Below are 17,289 nucleotides of genomic sequence, written 5' to 3'. Positions count from 1 at the left end.
CACACATGGTTTATCCCGCTTCACCTGGTCCCTTCAACTCCAGAAAAGACAGGGAGTGGAAAAGTCTAGATTTAGAAGATTAAATTTACCTGTAAATTATGACTTACGTGAAGTAGGTACTCATTTTCTTTATCTACTGACTGCTAATAGGATAGATTGGAAACAGCTGTGTAAAGCTAGGATCACATCGCTAACAGTGGGTTGGATCTAAACTCAGCCTTTACGGTAAAAATCCCTGAGAGTAAAAATTACTCATGAAAATACTGTAAGTGGCCCCCAAAGTACAGGATATGTGATGTTAAGCATAAACTCTAGGTCTTTAATTCTTAGGCACACTTGAATGTGAGACCTCTTAGCTAGTTTATATGTTTTCATAAAAAGGGAGTTTGTAGATATCTGGGCATTTAAACAATCCTGATAAATCCAAGGGGCAACACTTAGTTTTCATCTTGCTTAACCATTCACCAGCATTTGACACAGTTCATCACATCCTCCTTTTCGAAACTTGAAACGCTTTCTTCATTTGACTTTTGTGAACTCAGAGAGCTCTTTTGATTCTTCTTTGCTAGACTCTGCCTCATTTCTTAGTGTGTCCCAGCTCTCTTCCCCTCTTTAGCCACCTTTATTTCCCAGGTAATCTCATTCTTTCCTTCACTGTCTTTATATAGCATCACTATGCTGATGGCTTCCAAATAGTCATTTCCAGCCATGATTTCTTTGATTTCTATACTAACGTATCTAACTTCTTAGTCAACATATCTACTAGGATATTTAACATGCATTTCAAACTATTTTCTGTTTCCAAAACCTGTTTCACTCTTCCTAGTGTATATCTTTACATCTCAGCAAATGGCATATTGACTCTTAGAATTGTTCAGTTCATAGTTTGATTCTTCTTTCTCTCAAGTTTCACATCCAGTCAGTCCCTCAGCAAAATCTATCGGCTCTTTTCAAAAGGTATTCTAAATCTAACCAATTCTTACCACCTCTACAACTACTATGCTACTCCTCATGGATGCTCTAATTGTTTCTTAATTGTTCTACATGCTTCTGTTCTTACTTTTCTACAACCTAGTCTCCACTTGTAATAGGTGAATTGCCAGAAGCTCTCTGTGGACTACGTTAGGCATTAAAACTCATGGACTAATTTGAGAATTAAAACTCCAAGAGGTTCCATTGCTTGGGGCTGGGGGGGGCACACTTTTGTGACTGCTACCTTCAAGAGACCTACCAGCTTCTCACTTTGAAAATCAGATAAAAATTCTCTTTTGACAGTAGGAGAGGAAAAGTGAACATTTTCAAATATACCCAGAGCTCTCTATTTTCCTTAATAAAATCTGCCTTTAAGGGAAACTGTTTTACCAGAGCCTAACCAACTGGGGGGTTACCAACCTAGTGGAATGAAAATACTCAACTCCAGACCACTCTAGCCTTTGAAGTGGAAGGAAAGTGGACAACATGCAGAAACAGAAGGGGACAGTAAGCAGAGAGATGAAAACATTAAGAAGGAATCAACAGGACATGCTGGAAATCCAAAACACAGGAACTGAAATGAAAAACACCTTTGGTAGGCACATAAGTAGACTGGACACAACCAGGGAAAGAATCTAGATTGAGGATATGTCAATAGAAACTTCCAAAACTGAAAAGAAAAAAGAATGAAGAAGATGAAACAGAATATCCAAGAAAAGTGGGGAAATTACAAAAAGTTTAGCATATGCATAATGGGAATGCTAGAAGGAGAAGAGAGAAAAGGAACAAAGGAACTATTTGAAGTAAGGACAGAATTTTCCAAAATTAATGACATTAAAACCCACAGATCCAGGAAGCTTAGAGGATTCTAAACTGGATAAATACTAAAAAATTACACTTGGGCATATATAATCAAACAGCAGAAAATGAAAGGCTATGAGAAAATCTTGAAAGAGGTCAGAGGGGAGAAAACAACCAATGTTGCCTACAGAGAAAAAATAAGATATGAATTACATTGAACTTTTCTTCAGAAACTATGCAAAAAGAAAATGGGATGATATGTTTAAAGTCTTGAAGGCCTAGAATTTGATGTCCAGTGAAATTATCCTTAGAAAATAGAGGAAAAATAAAGACTTTCTCAGACAAACAAAAATTGAGGGAAATTGTCACCAGTGGACTTGCCCTGCAAGAAATGTTAAAAGAAGTTCTTCAAAGAGATAGAAATGTTATACATCAGAAATTTGGATCTACATGAAGAAAGAGTTTTTGAGAAGGAATAAATGAAGGTAAAATATTTTTTTAAACTTTTCTTAATTGATGTAACAGATAACATTGTTCAAAATAATATCAACATTGTGTTCTTTGATTATAGCTTTTGGGTAAGTGAAATGAATGACAGCAGTGTTATAAAGGACAGGAGGGAGAAATTGAAAATACTTTGTACTTTAACTACCCATGAAGCATTATAGTGTTATTTGAAAGTGGACTTAGGTAAGTTGTAAATGTATATTGCAAATTCTAAGGCAACCATTTTAGAACATCCAAAAACAAAAGTTTTAATTGGTATCTTAAGAGAGGATGGAAACTGGAATCATATAAAATGTTCAGTTAAAATCAGAGAAGGCAGAAAAAGTGTGGAAGACCAAACAAAAAGAAGAAAGAATGAATGAAGAGAAGCAATGAATAGAAAACATTTAAAGTGATTTAGATCATATTGGATTTTTAAATAACTAAGATTGAGACATTCCAAAATTATCCTAATGTAAACAGAAAAGCCATAATGCATGCCTAGCTTATAATCTAGGGGTAGGGAAAAACATCTGACAAAGAAGGTTTAGATTGTAGTATTACAAGAAAAATTTGGATTTCTGCTTATTTCCCCCACCCCCAAGCACCACATATTCAATATATGTCATACTGTGACATATATATGTGTGTGTATGTATAGATATATATATATAAATAAGAGAAACTATGAATTTTAAAACATGTCAAATAATTATGTAAAAATCATGTTTTCGAGCTTGAAATGGTACTTCCTCTTTGGAATATTAGGACTGAGTAATTCTTCAATCTCTTCTTGGTACTTTTATGAACTTTCCCTTCCAGTTTATATCTCAATTCTGAACTCTCTTATTCCTAGTTCTCCACAATTACTTCTTTAAGCACAAAATTTACTCTTAACTCTTCTTCATTCTAATCCTCTTATACACTGATGTCTGTATTCTGGGCAACCTGATTATTCCCAAATACCCTCAGAAACTTATTCCACCTCCCAATATTCACTGGAACTTGATATATTTAATGTTGAATATGGTCAGTGGGCTTTTAAGATATATTCCCTCATCCTTATAATGAGCTTTCTTTCTTACACACACACACACACACACACACACACACACACACACACTACATTCCTGTAGTAAATCTGAGCTGTGAGTACAACTATATGATGAGTTGTGTGAGTTCTCCTAAGAGAGAGAGAAAAGAAAAGTAATAGAGACTGATCCCAAGCTAATTCATTGTTAGAATCATTAGGACTTAAAGAGCTATAAGTATATAACTATACTTAATGACTTAAAGGAAAATAATACTCACATTGAATGAAAATACAGGAATTCTCAGCAGAGACGTAAAATTTATAATAAAGAACCAAATGGAAATTCTATTACAAAACAACAAAATACACGAAATTTTTAAAAATTCACTTGATGGGCTTAACAGAAGAATGGAGATTGTGAAGATAGAGTCAGTGAACTTGGTTATACATAACACAAAAATAGCATACCTATGTACAAGAAAGTCAAACTTCTGTGAACCAACAATAAAGAGAAAATCTTGAAAGCTGCAGGAATAAAATGACACATTCATATAAGAGAACACTGATCCAAATGATCAGAACTTGGGTCTTCTCATCAGAAACAGTGGAAGCCAGAAGAGAGTAGATCGTTTTTGAAGTGCTGAAAGAAAAAGACAGTCAATCCAGAATTCTGTGTCTAGTGAAATATCCTTCAAGAGTGGTGAAATAAAAAGTTTTAGGTAAAAGACTTTATCACAAGCAGATCTGCACTACAAGAAATGCTAAAGGAAGGGAAATAAAATCAAATGGCAATTCAAATCTTCAGGAAGAAAGAGCATCAAAAGTAGCAAATATCTCAGTAAATATATGTTTTACCTCTTAATTTCACTAAAATACATATAACTGTTTAAAACAAAAATTATAACATTGTCTAGTAAGGCTTATTATATCTTTTGATATAGTACATATGAAAGTTAGCTATACCATAAAGGGCAGGGTGGGGTAAGTAGTGAATGTATATTTATACTCTACAGAAAGTTAAGGATGTACGTTTTAATACTTAGAATAACCACTAAAAAAAAATGCAAAGAAATGTAAAAAGCCAATAGATAAATTAAAATATATAAGAATATTCATAGCAGTTTATTTACAATAGCCCCAAACTATAAATAATCCAGGTGTCCATCAGACAGTGGCATAAACAAATTTTTGTATATTTATGCAACAGACTACTAAACAATGGAAAGGAACAAGCCACTAATACCTGGAACAACATGAATGAACCTCAAAACATTAAGCTGAGTGAAAGAAGCCTTGCATGCAAAAAAGGTATGCTGGTTATAATTTCATTTATATGAAATTCTAGTAGAGACAAAACTAATCAATGGTGGAAAAACTAGATCAAAAACACTAAGTTTGGGAGATACCTGGCTTGTTCAAACGGTTCTAAGGAGGCCAAAGTGGCTGGAAAGAAGAAAACAAAGAAGAGTAGTAGAAGAGGAAAGAGGGATGTGTGAATGAGGGATCATGGAAGCTATTGTTAAGACTTTTTACTCTGAATGAAAAGGGGAGTCACTGTAAGTAGAGGAGAGACACTATCTGATTTTAAAAGGGTCTCTATGGCTGCTTTAAGAATTGACTGTAAGGGGTCAGTATAGAACTAGGCAGACAATTTGTGAGGCTATTTTGTTCATCTAGATGAACAGTGATGGTGACTTGGACTCAATAAGTTTTAGCTCTTAATGCTATTTAAATTCAAGATAGGTTTAACGTCATTGAATTTTTAAAAATATTCAGATATAATATATTTAATTTTCAAGAAATATTTCTTATTTTCTGATTGCTTATTTTACATAGTAGAATGTTCTTTTATGTTTACAATATCATCTGAAAATTCTTTTCTTCTGTTTCCTCAACCATCTCTCTTTCCTCTAAGGTTGGTTATTCTGCTTATTGTCATCCTTGTCTTTGATTGATTTTCTGCGAATATCTGGTGATCCCTGATTTTCTGTTTAGGTCTTTGTAAAATGGGTTATGTTGATTACTTTAGAGGTAACTAGAATGTTTTTCCTTCCAATATTTTATCATGAATATATACAAACATAAAGAAAGTTAAAATAATAGTACAGTGGACATGTGTCCCCACTATCTAGACTCTCCTGTTAGCATTTTATTATACTGTACTAGCTTTGTCATATAACTGTTCACATATTCATCTTCTATTGAGCCATTGATTTATATTTTTTTTTAAAAAAAAGCATTTCAAAGTAAATCATGGCATTAATTTTTCCTGTAGTTGTGTAAGTGGAGGTTTTCTAAACAGGAAGGAAAAATGAGGCTCTGAGTCAGTAGATAGGGCTTTTCCTAGTCACAATTACCTTAAGGATATAGGGGTGGAAAATAGAAAGGTAAGCTGAAGTCTCTCACAGTTATTAAACTAAGAAGGGTTTTATCCTTGTGGAAGAGAATTTCCCTCCAGGTCTGTCTTTCTGTCTCCCTCCCCCCAACCCCCAGTCAATTTTGTACCTTTTTCAGAGGAACAGTGTAACCTCGAGCTTTGCTATGTGATATTTTTCTCCTATATCATTTATTTGTTTAGATGTTAAGATTTAGCTGTTTGTGATTTTTAAAAACCAAATAACAGCAGTTTAAGCAAGATAGAAGTTTATTTCTCACACACATAAGTGTGGGTACCCCAGGACTAGTTTTCCAATCATCAGTGAACCAGGTTTCTACATTTTTGTGGTTCTGTCGAGCTCAGTATGTGCCATCTACAGCCGATGAAAGTGGCTGCTCTAACTCTGGACATTATGCCCACCTTCCAGCCAGAAGGAAGAGTCCTTTAAGAATTTCCCAGCCAGAAGTTGCTCACAACATTTTTGTTTATATCTTATATGTCAGTACTTAGACATATAGTCACACATAACTACTAGTAACAGATTTAAATTATAATGGAGTAATCACAGTTTGGGCACACAAAATGGAGTCAGGTGGCCATTGAGGATATGATCTCTGGTCTCTGCATCACTGAGAACTTGAACTTTCTTTGAAATGTTCCAGGCGCAAGGACACCACCAGCATATTCAGAACAACACTTGCCAGCTGCAACCTTATCGTCTCAAGGTCTCCCTTTGTAACTGTGCAACCATTTCAGACCCCAACCAATCCATGCTTACCAAGCACCCTCACTTCTTGCCAGCTCTAATCATAATTCTTGAAAAACAACTCATATAATTAACTGTGGCCTTGCAACTTTTTGCCTTTATAAGCCTCTCCCATTTTGTAGTCTGGTAGAACACAATTCAAGTGTTTGTTGAATCTGTGTTTCCCAGGCTGCAGTCTTTATTTCAGTCAGGTCTCCATTTCTGAAACTTTTAACACTACCTGCTATTAAGTACTAGGAAATGTTATGTTGATTCAAGGTGACCATGTGCTTCACAGGACAAAAGGGAGAATGGATGTTGCACGTACAGCTAGCAGTCTTTGTTTTAGACCTCAACATCCGTATTATTTCCAGGAAGACATTTCCCAGGCAGATCGCTCACTTTCTCTAGGAAGCCATTCTCAGCATGTTAGCCTGAGGTAAAAGATTCCAGCCAAACTGTATCAGAGCCCAAGTTCGTTGTGTCTGTTCAGCTGACCTGTCTTGAACTGGTGCTTCCCTCAGTGATTTACAAAGTGCTATGGAATTACTTTAGGGATATTATAAGAAAGCAGATAGAGACTGTCTAAATAACCTTCTTAACCTTCATATCTCTTTTATATTTTAGGTTTCCTGGAATAAGAATTCATCGGAAGAAAGCATTACTCTGTGGAAGTTTGAAAGCCTTTATCAGTATTCTCTGCCGATAGCAAAGGCTCTCTAGTCGGCAACTATCAGAGCAAATTCTGTCTCTCCACTCTGTGGTCGTAGGCCCACTGTAGCCACCAGGGAACAGTTCAGCTGAAATGAGCAATCAACTCCATTCCTGTTGTTATTCTTAAAACTTCCTGGCACAGCATCAGATACCTGCATGAAGGAAAAGCTTCTTCAGCCTTCCCTCTCTATTTGGCTTCAAGGTAACCAATTCAGCTTATAGATTTTATTGCCTAAGGTGAAACATCCTGAGCCTGTGTACCTCTTAACTGTACCAATGCTTACCAGGTTAGAGTTAAAAACAGTATACAGCACAACACAATTCATATGTGCAGTAACTTTATTTTCTATACATGATCTCATCTTGTTCTATAGCTCTTAATTTTGCTAAGGTAAATTTTACCAGGTAAAGTTAACCTTTTCCAATTAAAATTTTTTCTCTGCTATATGTTTACTCAATCCAATGAATAAACTTTCCATCAGGAATATAAATCATTTGACATTTGGCCCCCTTTCTACCTCTTAATTCTTGAGATAGTGTTGGGTATAGGGGAAACTTATGTGTCCTTATGGATGTGGGGCAAGAAGCCTCTGTGCCTGTGCTGGGTTCTTGTTAGAACAAGACATTGAGGTTAAAAAAAAAAGTCATTGAGGTGACTTTTCTCCTCTCCTGTTACTGGGAATCCTACAGTAGGGTACATTGAGGTATGGGCTGGTCTGTCTCATCTGGTATTTTGGCCATTATCTTAGTGTTCCTCACTACTCTCCAGCAGCACGGCCATTTGCCTCTAGTTATGAGGGACCTTCAATCTGTGGTCTTTGTCTCATGACACCAATCCTGGGACTAAAACACTCATTGATGGAATGTTTCCAACAATACATCTCAATTGTATTCAAGGTGCATTATGGTTCTTAGATTAATTCTTTAAGAATATTAAATATTGCCCACTACTACTCATACCAAACAGTGTCAACAAAAGATTGTAAATTCCAAGCATGAGAGAATTTGTTTGCCAAAATAGAGAACTTATATTCTTATAGACATACACACACAAAAAAATCATGGCCTTTTACCTTAACATCATACACAAAAAGTTCAAAATGGGTCATAGACCTAAATATAAATGGTAAAGTAATAAAGCTTCTAGGAGAAAACAGGGGAATAACTTCATGTTCTTGGGAAAGGCAAAAATTTCGTAAACAGGGTAGAAAAAAAAAATGAACCATAAAAGAAAAGATTGGTGGGCTTCCCTGGTGGCGCAGTGGTTGAGAGTCCGCCTGCCGATGCAGGGGACAGGGGTTTGTGCCCCGGTCCAAGAAGGTCCCACATGCCGCGGAGCGGCTGGGCCCGTGAGCCATGGCCACTGAGCTTGTGCGTCCGGAGCCTGTGCTCCGCAACGGGAGAGGCCACAACAGTGAGAGGCCCGCATACCACAAAAAAAAAAAAAAAAAAGAAAAGATTGGTAAGTTGGACCACACAAAAAAATTGTCTTTCCTATTGTGGAAACACTGTCTTATGTGCAGGGCAAAGGTGATCCGGGCTCCAGTATTTTCAATGCACCACACCTAAGATAGAGCCTCCATTCCATTAGTTGTGGGGGGGCGTGCTGGAGGAGTCCTCACCTCTTGTTTCACTTGCCAAGGACTCAGCCTCTGCACTAGGTAGTTGACGATGGGATGAAAAACGTTGAATGTTGCTCCTCACACATGTAGAAGGTTCTCAGATTGGGAATTTGAGAGAGAGGGAACCCCATGTTATTGGCTGCAGCCCTCCAGAATGGAGTCTCTGCCTTGCTTGGAGCAGAGAGGGAGAGAGCAGTGTTAGTTTAAATACCACACACTCTAGCCCTTTTTTTACCAAATTTTCATAGATTTTCTGGAATAGTTGTTTCTTGATGTGCTCTTTGCCTTTTGAACCATTTTCAGAGCCTTTAAATGGTGTTTGTTTGTTCATTTGTTCTTTTAACTTTTCATTTCGGGAGCAGGTCAGTAGACTTTTTTACACTGTCATGCTGGAAGCCAGTACAGGGGTGCAATTTTGAACATACAGATTCTCAATTCATTTCTAATCTATTTATTTTACTTTTGAGCCCATCTTTGATTCTCTATTTTTTATTTGTTATATTTCATTTATTAGTACTATGTAGTTGGGTTAAAGATGATGTGTTAAAGCTTGGACTCTGCTGTGCATTTTTTTACATTGATGTGTAATTGACATATAACATCATTAGTTTCAAGTGTACAATATAATGATTTAATTTTTGTATATACACACAGTGGAAAATTCACATATAACTTTATAGCTCACCCTCAGTATTCTTGATACCTAGCCACAAATCATGTAGTGCTGTATTTACTATTGAAAAAGTTAGTTTATAAGTGGACTCATCTAGTTCAAACACATGTGCAAGGGTCAACTGTCTTGTGAAATCAACACAATAAGTCTAGTTACATCCTTCATACATAGTTACAATTTTTTTTCCTCCTGTTAAGAACTATTAAGATCTACTATCTTAGCAACTTTCAAATATACAATACAGAATTATTAACAATAGTCATCATGTTGTACAGTAACTACATGCCCGTGACTCTTTAATTTTATAAGTGGAATACATTTGTTTTTCTGTCAGGATGTGGAGACTTTGGGAATTCCCTGGCAGTCCAGTGGTTAGGACTCTATGCTTTCCCTGCAGGGGGCACGGGTTTGATCCCTGGTTGGGAAACTAAGATAGTGCAAGCTGCACAGCACAGCCAAAAAAAAACGATGTAGAGATTTTATTTTTGTTACTTGTGTGCATACAAGTGTTCCTTTTATTTAAAAAATATTTTTATTGAAGTTAAGTTGATATATTAGTTTCAGGTGTGCAGCTTATTGTTTCAGTATTTTTATAGATTAATAAAACTTGTTACAAAATAATAGCTACTATTCCCTGTGCCATACAATATATCCTTGTTGCTTAACTACTTTATACATAATGGTTTATATCTCTTATTCCATAACTCCATCTTGCCCCTCCCCCTTTCCTCTCCCCACTGATAACCCCTACTTTGTTTTCTGTATCTGTCTGTTTCTGTTTTGCTATATACATTCATTTATTTTATTTTTTAGATTCCACATATAAGCAATATCATATATAGTATTTCTCTTTCTCTGTGTGACTTATTTTACTAAATATAATATTCTGTAGTTCCATGCAGGCTGCTGCAAATGACAGAATTTCATCCTTTTTTATGGCTGAGTAATATTCAATTGTATATATTGATGGACACTTTGGGTTGCTTCCATATCTTGGCTATTATAAATAGTGCTTTGATGAACATTGGAGTGCATGTATCTTTTCAGATTAGCGTTTTCATTTTTTTCTGGATATATGCCCAGGAGTGGAATTGCTGGATCATATGGTAGTCCTATTTTTAGTTTTTTGAGGAACTTCCACACTGTTTTCCATAGTGGCTGCACCAATTTACATTCCCACCAACATTGTAGCAAGGTTCCCTTTACTTCCTTATCAACATTTGTTATTTGTAGACTTTTTGATGATGGCCATTCTAATAGTTGTGAGGTGATATCTCATTGTGGTTTTGATTTGTATTTCTTTAATAGTTAGTGATTTGGGGCATATTTTTATGTGCCTGTTAGCCATCCGTGTGTCTTCTTTAGAAAAAAATGTCTATTCAGGTCTTTCACCCATTGTTTTTTTTTTTATTGTGTTGTTGTTTGTTTGATATTGAATTGAATTATCTGTTTATATATTTTGGATATTAACCATTGTTGGTCATATCATTTTCAAATATTTGCTCCCATTCAGTAGGTTGTCTTTTCATTTCATTTTCTCTTTGCAGTGTGTTTCTCAATGTGTTTCCTAAAAAGCTTTTTAAGTTTAATTAGGTCCCATTTGTTTAGTTTTGCTTTTATTTCTTTTGCCTTAGGAGACAGAAAAGTATTGCTACAATTTATATCAAAGAGTGTTCTGCCTATCTTCTCTTCTAGGAGTATTTTTTTTTTCTTTTGGTTTCAGGTCTTACATTTAGGTTTTTAAATGCATTTTAAGTTTACTTTTGTATATGGTGTGAGGAAATGTTCTAATCTAATTTGTCTACATGTAGCTGTCCAGTTTTTCCAGCACCACTTATTGAAGAGACTGTCTTTCCTCCATTGTATATTCTTGCCTCTTTTGTCATGGATTAATTGACCATAGGTATGTGGATTTATTTCTGTGCTCTCTATTCTGTTCCATTGATCTATGTTTCTGTTTTTGTGACAGTACCATGCTATTTTGATTACTTTAGTTTTATAATATAGTCTGAAGTCAGGGAGGGTGATATCTCCAGTTTTGTTCTTTTTCTCAAGATTGCTTTGGCAATTCAGTGTCTTTTTTAGTTTCATATAAATATTAGGATTATTTACTCTAGTTCTGTGAAAAATGTCATGGGTGTTTTGATAGGGATTGCATTAAATCTGTAGAGTGCTTTGAGTAGTTTGGCCCTTTTAACAATATTAATCCTTCCAATCCCATAGCATGGGATATCTTTCCATTTCTTTGTATCATCTTCAATTTTCTTCATCCATGTTTTATACTTTTCAGAGTATAGGCCTTTCACCTCCTTGGTCAAATTTATTTCTAGGTATTTTATTCTTTTTGATGCAGTTTTAAATGGAATTTTCTTTAACTTTCTCTTTCTGATAGTGTATTATTAGTGTATAGAAAAGCAACATATTTCTGTATATTAATCTTGTATCCACCAACCTTACCTACTTCACTTATTAGTTCTAATAATTTTTTGGAGGAGACTTTAAGGTTTTCTATATCACACCATCTGCAAATAGTGACAGTTTTACTTCTTCCCTTCTGATTTGGATGTCCTTTATTTCTCATTCTTATCTGATTGTGGTGGCTAGGTTTTCCAAGACTGTGTTAAATAGAAGTGGTGAGAGTGGGCTTCCTTGTCTTGTTCCTGAATTTAGAGGAAAGGGTTTCAGCTTTTCACCATTGAGTATAATATTAGCTATAGGTTTGTCATAATATGTTGAGATTTTTTCCCTCTATACCAACTTTGATGAGAGTTTTGATCATGAACGAATGTTGAATATTGTGAGATGCTTTTTCTGCGTCTATTGAGATGATCATGTAATTTTTTATCCTTCCTTTTTTTAATGTGGTGTATCACATTTATTGATTTGTGAATATTGAACCATCCTTGCATCCCTGGAATAAATCTAACTTGATAATAGTGGATCATCCTTTTTATGTGTTACTGGATTTCGTTTGCTAATATTTTGTTGAGGGTTTTGGTATCAGTATTCATCAAAGATATTGGCCTGTAATTTTCTTTTTTGGTAGTGTATTTGTCTGGTTTTGGAATCAGGTTAATGCTGGTCTTGTAGAATGAATTTGGGAGTATTCTGTCCCCATCAATTTTTTGGACTAGTTTGAGGAAGATAAGTATTGTCTCTTCTTTGTATGTCTTGTAAAATTCCCCTGTGAAGCTATCTGGTCCTGGACTTTTGTTTGTTGGGAGATTTTTAAATTACAAATTCAAGTTCACTCCTAATGATCAGTCTGTTCAAATTGTTTATTTATTCCTGACTCAGTCTAGGCAAGATGTATGTTTCTAGAAATTTGTCCATTTCTTCCAGGTTGTCCAACTTGCTGGCATATAACTGTTGATAGTATTCTCTTAGAATTCTTTTGTATCTCTGTGGTATCAGTTGTTATTTCTCCTCTTTCCTCTCTTATTATGTTTATTTGGGTCCTTTCTACTTATTGGTGAGCCTAGCTAAAGCTTTATCTATTTTGTTTATTTTTTCAAAACACTAGCTCTTGGTTTAACTGATCTTTTCTAATTTTTTTTGTGGGGGTGGGTGGGTGTCTGTCCTCTATTTTATTTCTTTCCTCTCTGATATTTATTTATATCCTTCAGCTGACTTTGGGCTTTGTTATTCTTTTTCTAATTCCTTTATATGGTAGCTTAGGTTGTTTATTTGAGTTGTTTCTTAAGGTAGGCCTGTATTGCTATAAACTTCCCCCTTAGAAGTGCTTTTGCCACATCCCATAGATTTTGGAGAGTTATATTTCCATTTTCATTTGTCTCGAGGTATTTTCTGATTTCCTTTTTGATATGTTCATTGACCTATTGGTTTTTTTTTGTGTGTGTGTGTGGTATGTGGGCCTCTCACTGTTGTGGCCTCTCCTGTTGCGGAGTACAGGCTCTGGACGCACAGGCTCAGCAGCCATAGCTCAGGGGCCTAGCCGCTCCACGGCATGTGGGATCTTCCTGGTCCGGTCACAAACCCGTGTCCCCTGCATCAGCAGGCAGACTCTCAACCACTGTGCCACCAGGGAAGCCCGACCTATTGGTTTTTTAGTAGCATGTTATTTAATCTCCACGTGTTTGTTCTTTTCCCATTTTTCATTCTGTAATTGATTTCTAGTTTCATATTGTTGTGGTTGGAAAAAAATAATTGATACAACTTCTGTCTTTTTAAATTTGTTGAGACTTGTTTTGTGGCCTAGCATGTGATCCATCCAGGAGAATGTTCCATGGGCAGTTGAAAAGAATCTATATTGTGCTGTTTTTTAATGTAATGTCCTATAGATAGCTACTAAGTACAACTGGTCTATTATGTCATTTAAGAGCACTGTTGCCTTATTGATTTTTGGTCTGGATGATCTGTCCATTGATAAAAATGGGGTGTTAAAATCCTCTACTATTATATTATTGTTGATTTCTCCCTTATGTCTGTTAGTATCTGCTCTATGTATTTAGCTGCTCCTGTGTTGGGTGCGTATATGTTAATGAGAACAATATCATCTTTTATTAATCCCTTTATCACTATGTAATGCCATTCTTTGTCTTTGTTATAGGCTTTGTTTTAAAGTCTATTTTGTCTGATATGAGTATTGCTACCCCTGCTTTCTTGTCATTTCCATTTTCATGCAATATCTGTCTATCCCCTCACTTTTAGTCTGTGCCTTTAGCTCAGAATTGAGTCTTATAGGCAGCATATAGATGGGTCTTGGTTTTCATCCAATCAGCCACCTTATGTCTTTTCACTAGAGCATTTAGTCCATTGACATTTAGATAAATTATTGATAGGTTCGTACTTTGCCATTTTATTACTTGTTTTCTAGTTGTGTTTGTAGTTATTCTCTGTTCATTTCTTCTACTTTTTGTTTCTTCCCTTGTGGTTTGATGATTTTTTTAGTAATATGCTTGTGCTCCTTTCTTTTTATTTTTATGTATCTATTGTAGGTTTTTGATTTGTGGTTATCATGGGGTTTATATATATTGCCCTATAAGTGTATCTGCATGTTTTAAACTGGTAGTCATTTAAGTTCAAAAACATTCTAAAACATTTACATTTTGTACTCCCCTCCACCACTTTTTCTGGGGTTTTTTGGGGTTTTTTTCTGCGGTATGCGGGCCTCTCACTGCTGTAGCCTCTCCCATCGTGGAGCACAGGCTCCGGATGCGCAGGCCCAGTGGCCATGGCCCACGGGCCCAGCCACTCTGTGGCATGTGGAATCCTCCCGGACCAGGGCACAAACCCGTGTCCCCTGAATCAGCAGGCGGACCCCCAACCACTGTGCCACCAGGAAGTCCCACTTTTTGTATTTTTGATGTCATGTTTTACATCTTCATGTTTATCCCTTAACTTTTCATTGTAGTTATAGTTGTTTCTACATTTCTTTTCTCTTTTAATCTTCATACATATTTAAGTATTAAATAAATTAAAGTAAAAGCTTATTTAAGTAGTTGATCCTCAGTTCTTTGTATTTGCCTTTCCTTGTGGGATTTTCCATTTTCTATGGATTCTTCTTTCCCACGTAGAGAAGACCCTTTAACATTTTTTTAGCGTGGGTTTAGTATTCATGAACTGTTTTAGTTTTTTCTTATTTGAGAATTATTTATCTTTCCTTTGATTCTAAATGATAATGTTGCTGAGGAGAGTATACTAGTTTGCACATTTTTCTCTTTCAACACTTTGGATATATCATGCCACTCCTTCTGTCCTGCTGATTTCTTAGATTGGCTGCTAGCCTTATGGAGATACCCTTGTATATGACTCTGTTGTATTTCTGTGGAAAATGCCATTGGAATTTTGATAGGGATTGTATTCAATCTGTAGATTACGTTGGGTAGTATGGAATTTTTTTTTCTGCCTTCAAGTAATATTATATGTCACATATAGTATAGACCTTACAACAGTATACTTTATTTCCCTTCTTCCAACCTTTGTGCTATTCATGTTATATATCTTATTTCTTCATATGTTGAAAATGTTATAATACATTGTTATCACTTTTGCTTTAAATCATTCATTATCTTAAAAAAAGATATTAAAACTAAGAAACATCATCTTTTATATTTATCTATATATTTACATATTTCCTGCCTTCTTTCATTTGTGTAGATACATGATTTTTTTTTTAACATCTTTATTGGAGTATACTTGCTTTACAATGCTGTGTTAGTTTCTGCTGTGTAACAAAGTGAATCAGGTATATGTATACATATATCCCCATATCCCCTCCCTCTTGCATCTCCCTCCCACCCTCTGTATCCCACCCCTCTAGGTGGTCAGAAAGCACCGAGCTGATCTCCCTGTGCTGTGCAGCTGCTTCCCACTAGCTATCTACCTTACGTTTGGTAGTGTATATATGTCCATGCCTCTCTCTCGCTTTGTCACAGCTTACCCTTCCCCCTCCCCATATCCTCAAGTCCATTCTCTACTAGGTCTGTGTCTTTATTCCTGTCTTACCCCTAGGTTCTTCATGACATTTTTTTTCCTTAAATTCCATATATAGGTGTTAGCGTATGGTATTTGTCTCTCTCTTTCTGACTTACTTCACTCTGTATGACATACTCTAGGTCCATCCACCTCATTACAAATAGCTCAATTTCGTTTGTTTTTATGGCTGAGTAATATTCCATTGTATATATGTGCCACATCTTCTCTGTCCATTCATCCGATGATGGACACTTAGGTTGTTTCCATCTGAGGGCTATTGTAAATAGAGCTGCAGTGAACATTTTGGTACATAACTCTTTTTGAATTATAGTTTTCTCAGGGTATATGCCAGTAGTGGGATTGCTGGGTCATATGGTAGTTTTATTTGTAGTTTTTTAAGGAACTTCCATACTGTTCTCCACAGTGGCTGTATCAATTTATATTCCCCCCAACAGTGCAAGAGGGTTCCCTTTTCTCCACACCCTCTCCAGCATTTACTGTTTCTAGATTTTTTGATGATGGCCATTCTGACTGGTGTGAGATGATATCTCATTGTAGTTTTGATTTTCATTTCTCTAATGATTAGTGATGTTGAGCATTCTTTCATGTGTTTGTTGGCAGTCTGTATATCTTCTTTGGAGAAATGTCTATTTAGGTCTTCTGCCCATTTTTGGATTGGGTTGTTTGTTTTTTGTTATTAAGCTGCATGAGCTGCTTATAAATTTTGGAGATTAATCCTTTGTCAGTTGCTTCATTTGCAAATATTTTCTCCCATTCTGAGGGTTGTCTTTTGGTCTTGTTTATGGTTTCCTTTGCTATGCAAAACCTTGGAAGTTTCATTAGGTCCCATTTGTTTATTTTTGTTTTTATTTCCATTTCTCTAGGAGGTGGGTCAAAAAGGATCTTGCTGTGATTTATGTCATAGAGTGGCCTGCCTATGCTTTCCTCTAGAAGTTTGATAGTTTCTGGCCTTACATTTAGGTCTTTAATCCATTTTGAGCTTATTTTTGTGTATGGTGTTAGGGAGTGATCTAATCTCATACTTTTACATGTACCTGTCCAGTTTTTCCAGCACCACTTATTGAAGAGGCTGTCCTTTCTCCACTGTACATTCCTGCCTCCTTTATCAAAGATAAGGTGACCATATGTGCATGGGTTTATCTCTGGGCTTTCTATCCTGTTCCATTGATCTATCTTTCTGTTTTTGTGCCAGTACCATACTTTCTTGATTACTGTAGCTTTGTAGTATAGTCTGAAGTCAGGGAGCCTGATTCCTCCAGCTCCGTATTTCATTCTCAAGATTGCTTTGGCTATTCGGGGTCTTTTGTGTTTCCATAAAAATTGTGAAATTTTTTGTTCTAGTTCTGTGAAAATTGCCAGTGGTAGTTTGATAGGGATTGCATTGAATCTGTAGATTGCTTTGGGTAG

The 17,289-nt window shown here is 35.9% G+C and overlaps 1 protein-coding gene across 1 annotated transcript in view; it reads left to right on the top strand.

Moving 5' to 3' along the window:
* The window catches only part of LOC132423422 (uncharacterized), a 58,838-nt gene that overhangs the window by 834 nt on the left and 40,715 nt on the right, over positions 1 to 17,289 (top strand). The window contains exons 3-4 of the mRNA XM_069540526.1: positions 4,500 to 4,600; positions 7,042 to 7,330. Coding sequence (XP_069396627.1) covers positions 4,500 to 4,600; positions 7,042 to 7,055 — 115 coding nt within the window. The 3' untranslated portion in view covers positions 7,056 to 7,330. The remainder of the gene's footprint in view (positions 1 to 4,499; positions 4,601 to 7,041; positions 7,331 to 17,289) is intronic.

Source organism: Delphinus delphis, chromosome 3 (genome assembly GCF_949987515.2).
Source record: "Delphinus delphis chromosome 3, mDelDel1.2, whole genome shotgun sequence".
NCBI lineage: Eukaryota > Metazoa > Chordata > Mammalia > Artiodactyla > Delphinidae > Delphinus > Delphinus delphis.
Note: the sequence above shows the minus strand (reverse complement) of the source record. Positions and strands in the feature narration are given on the sequence as shown.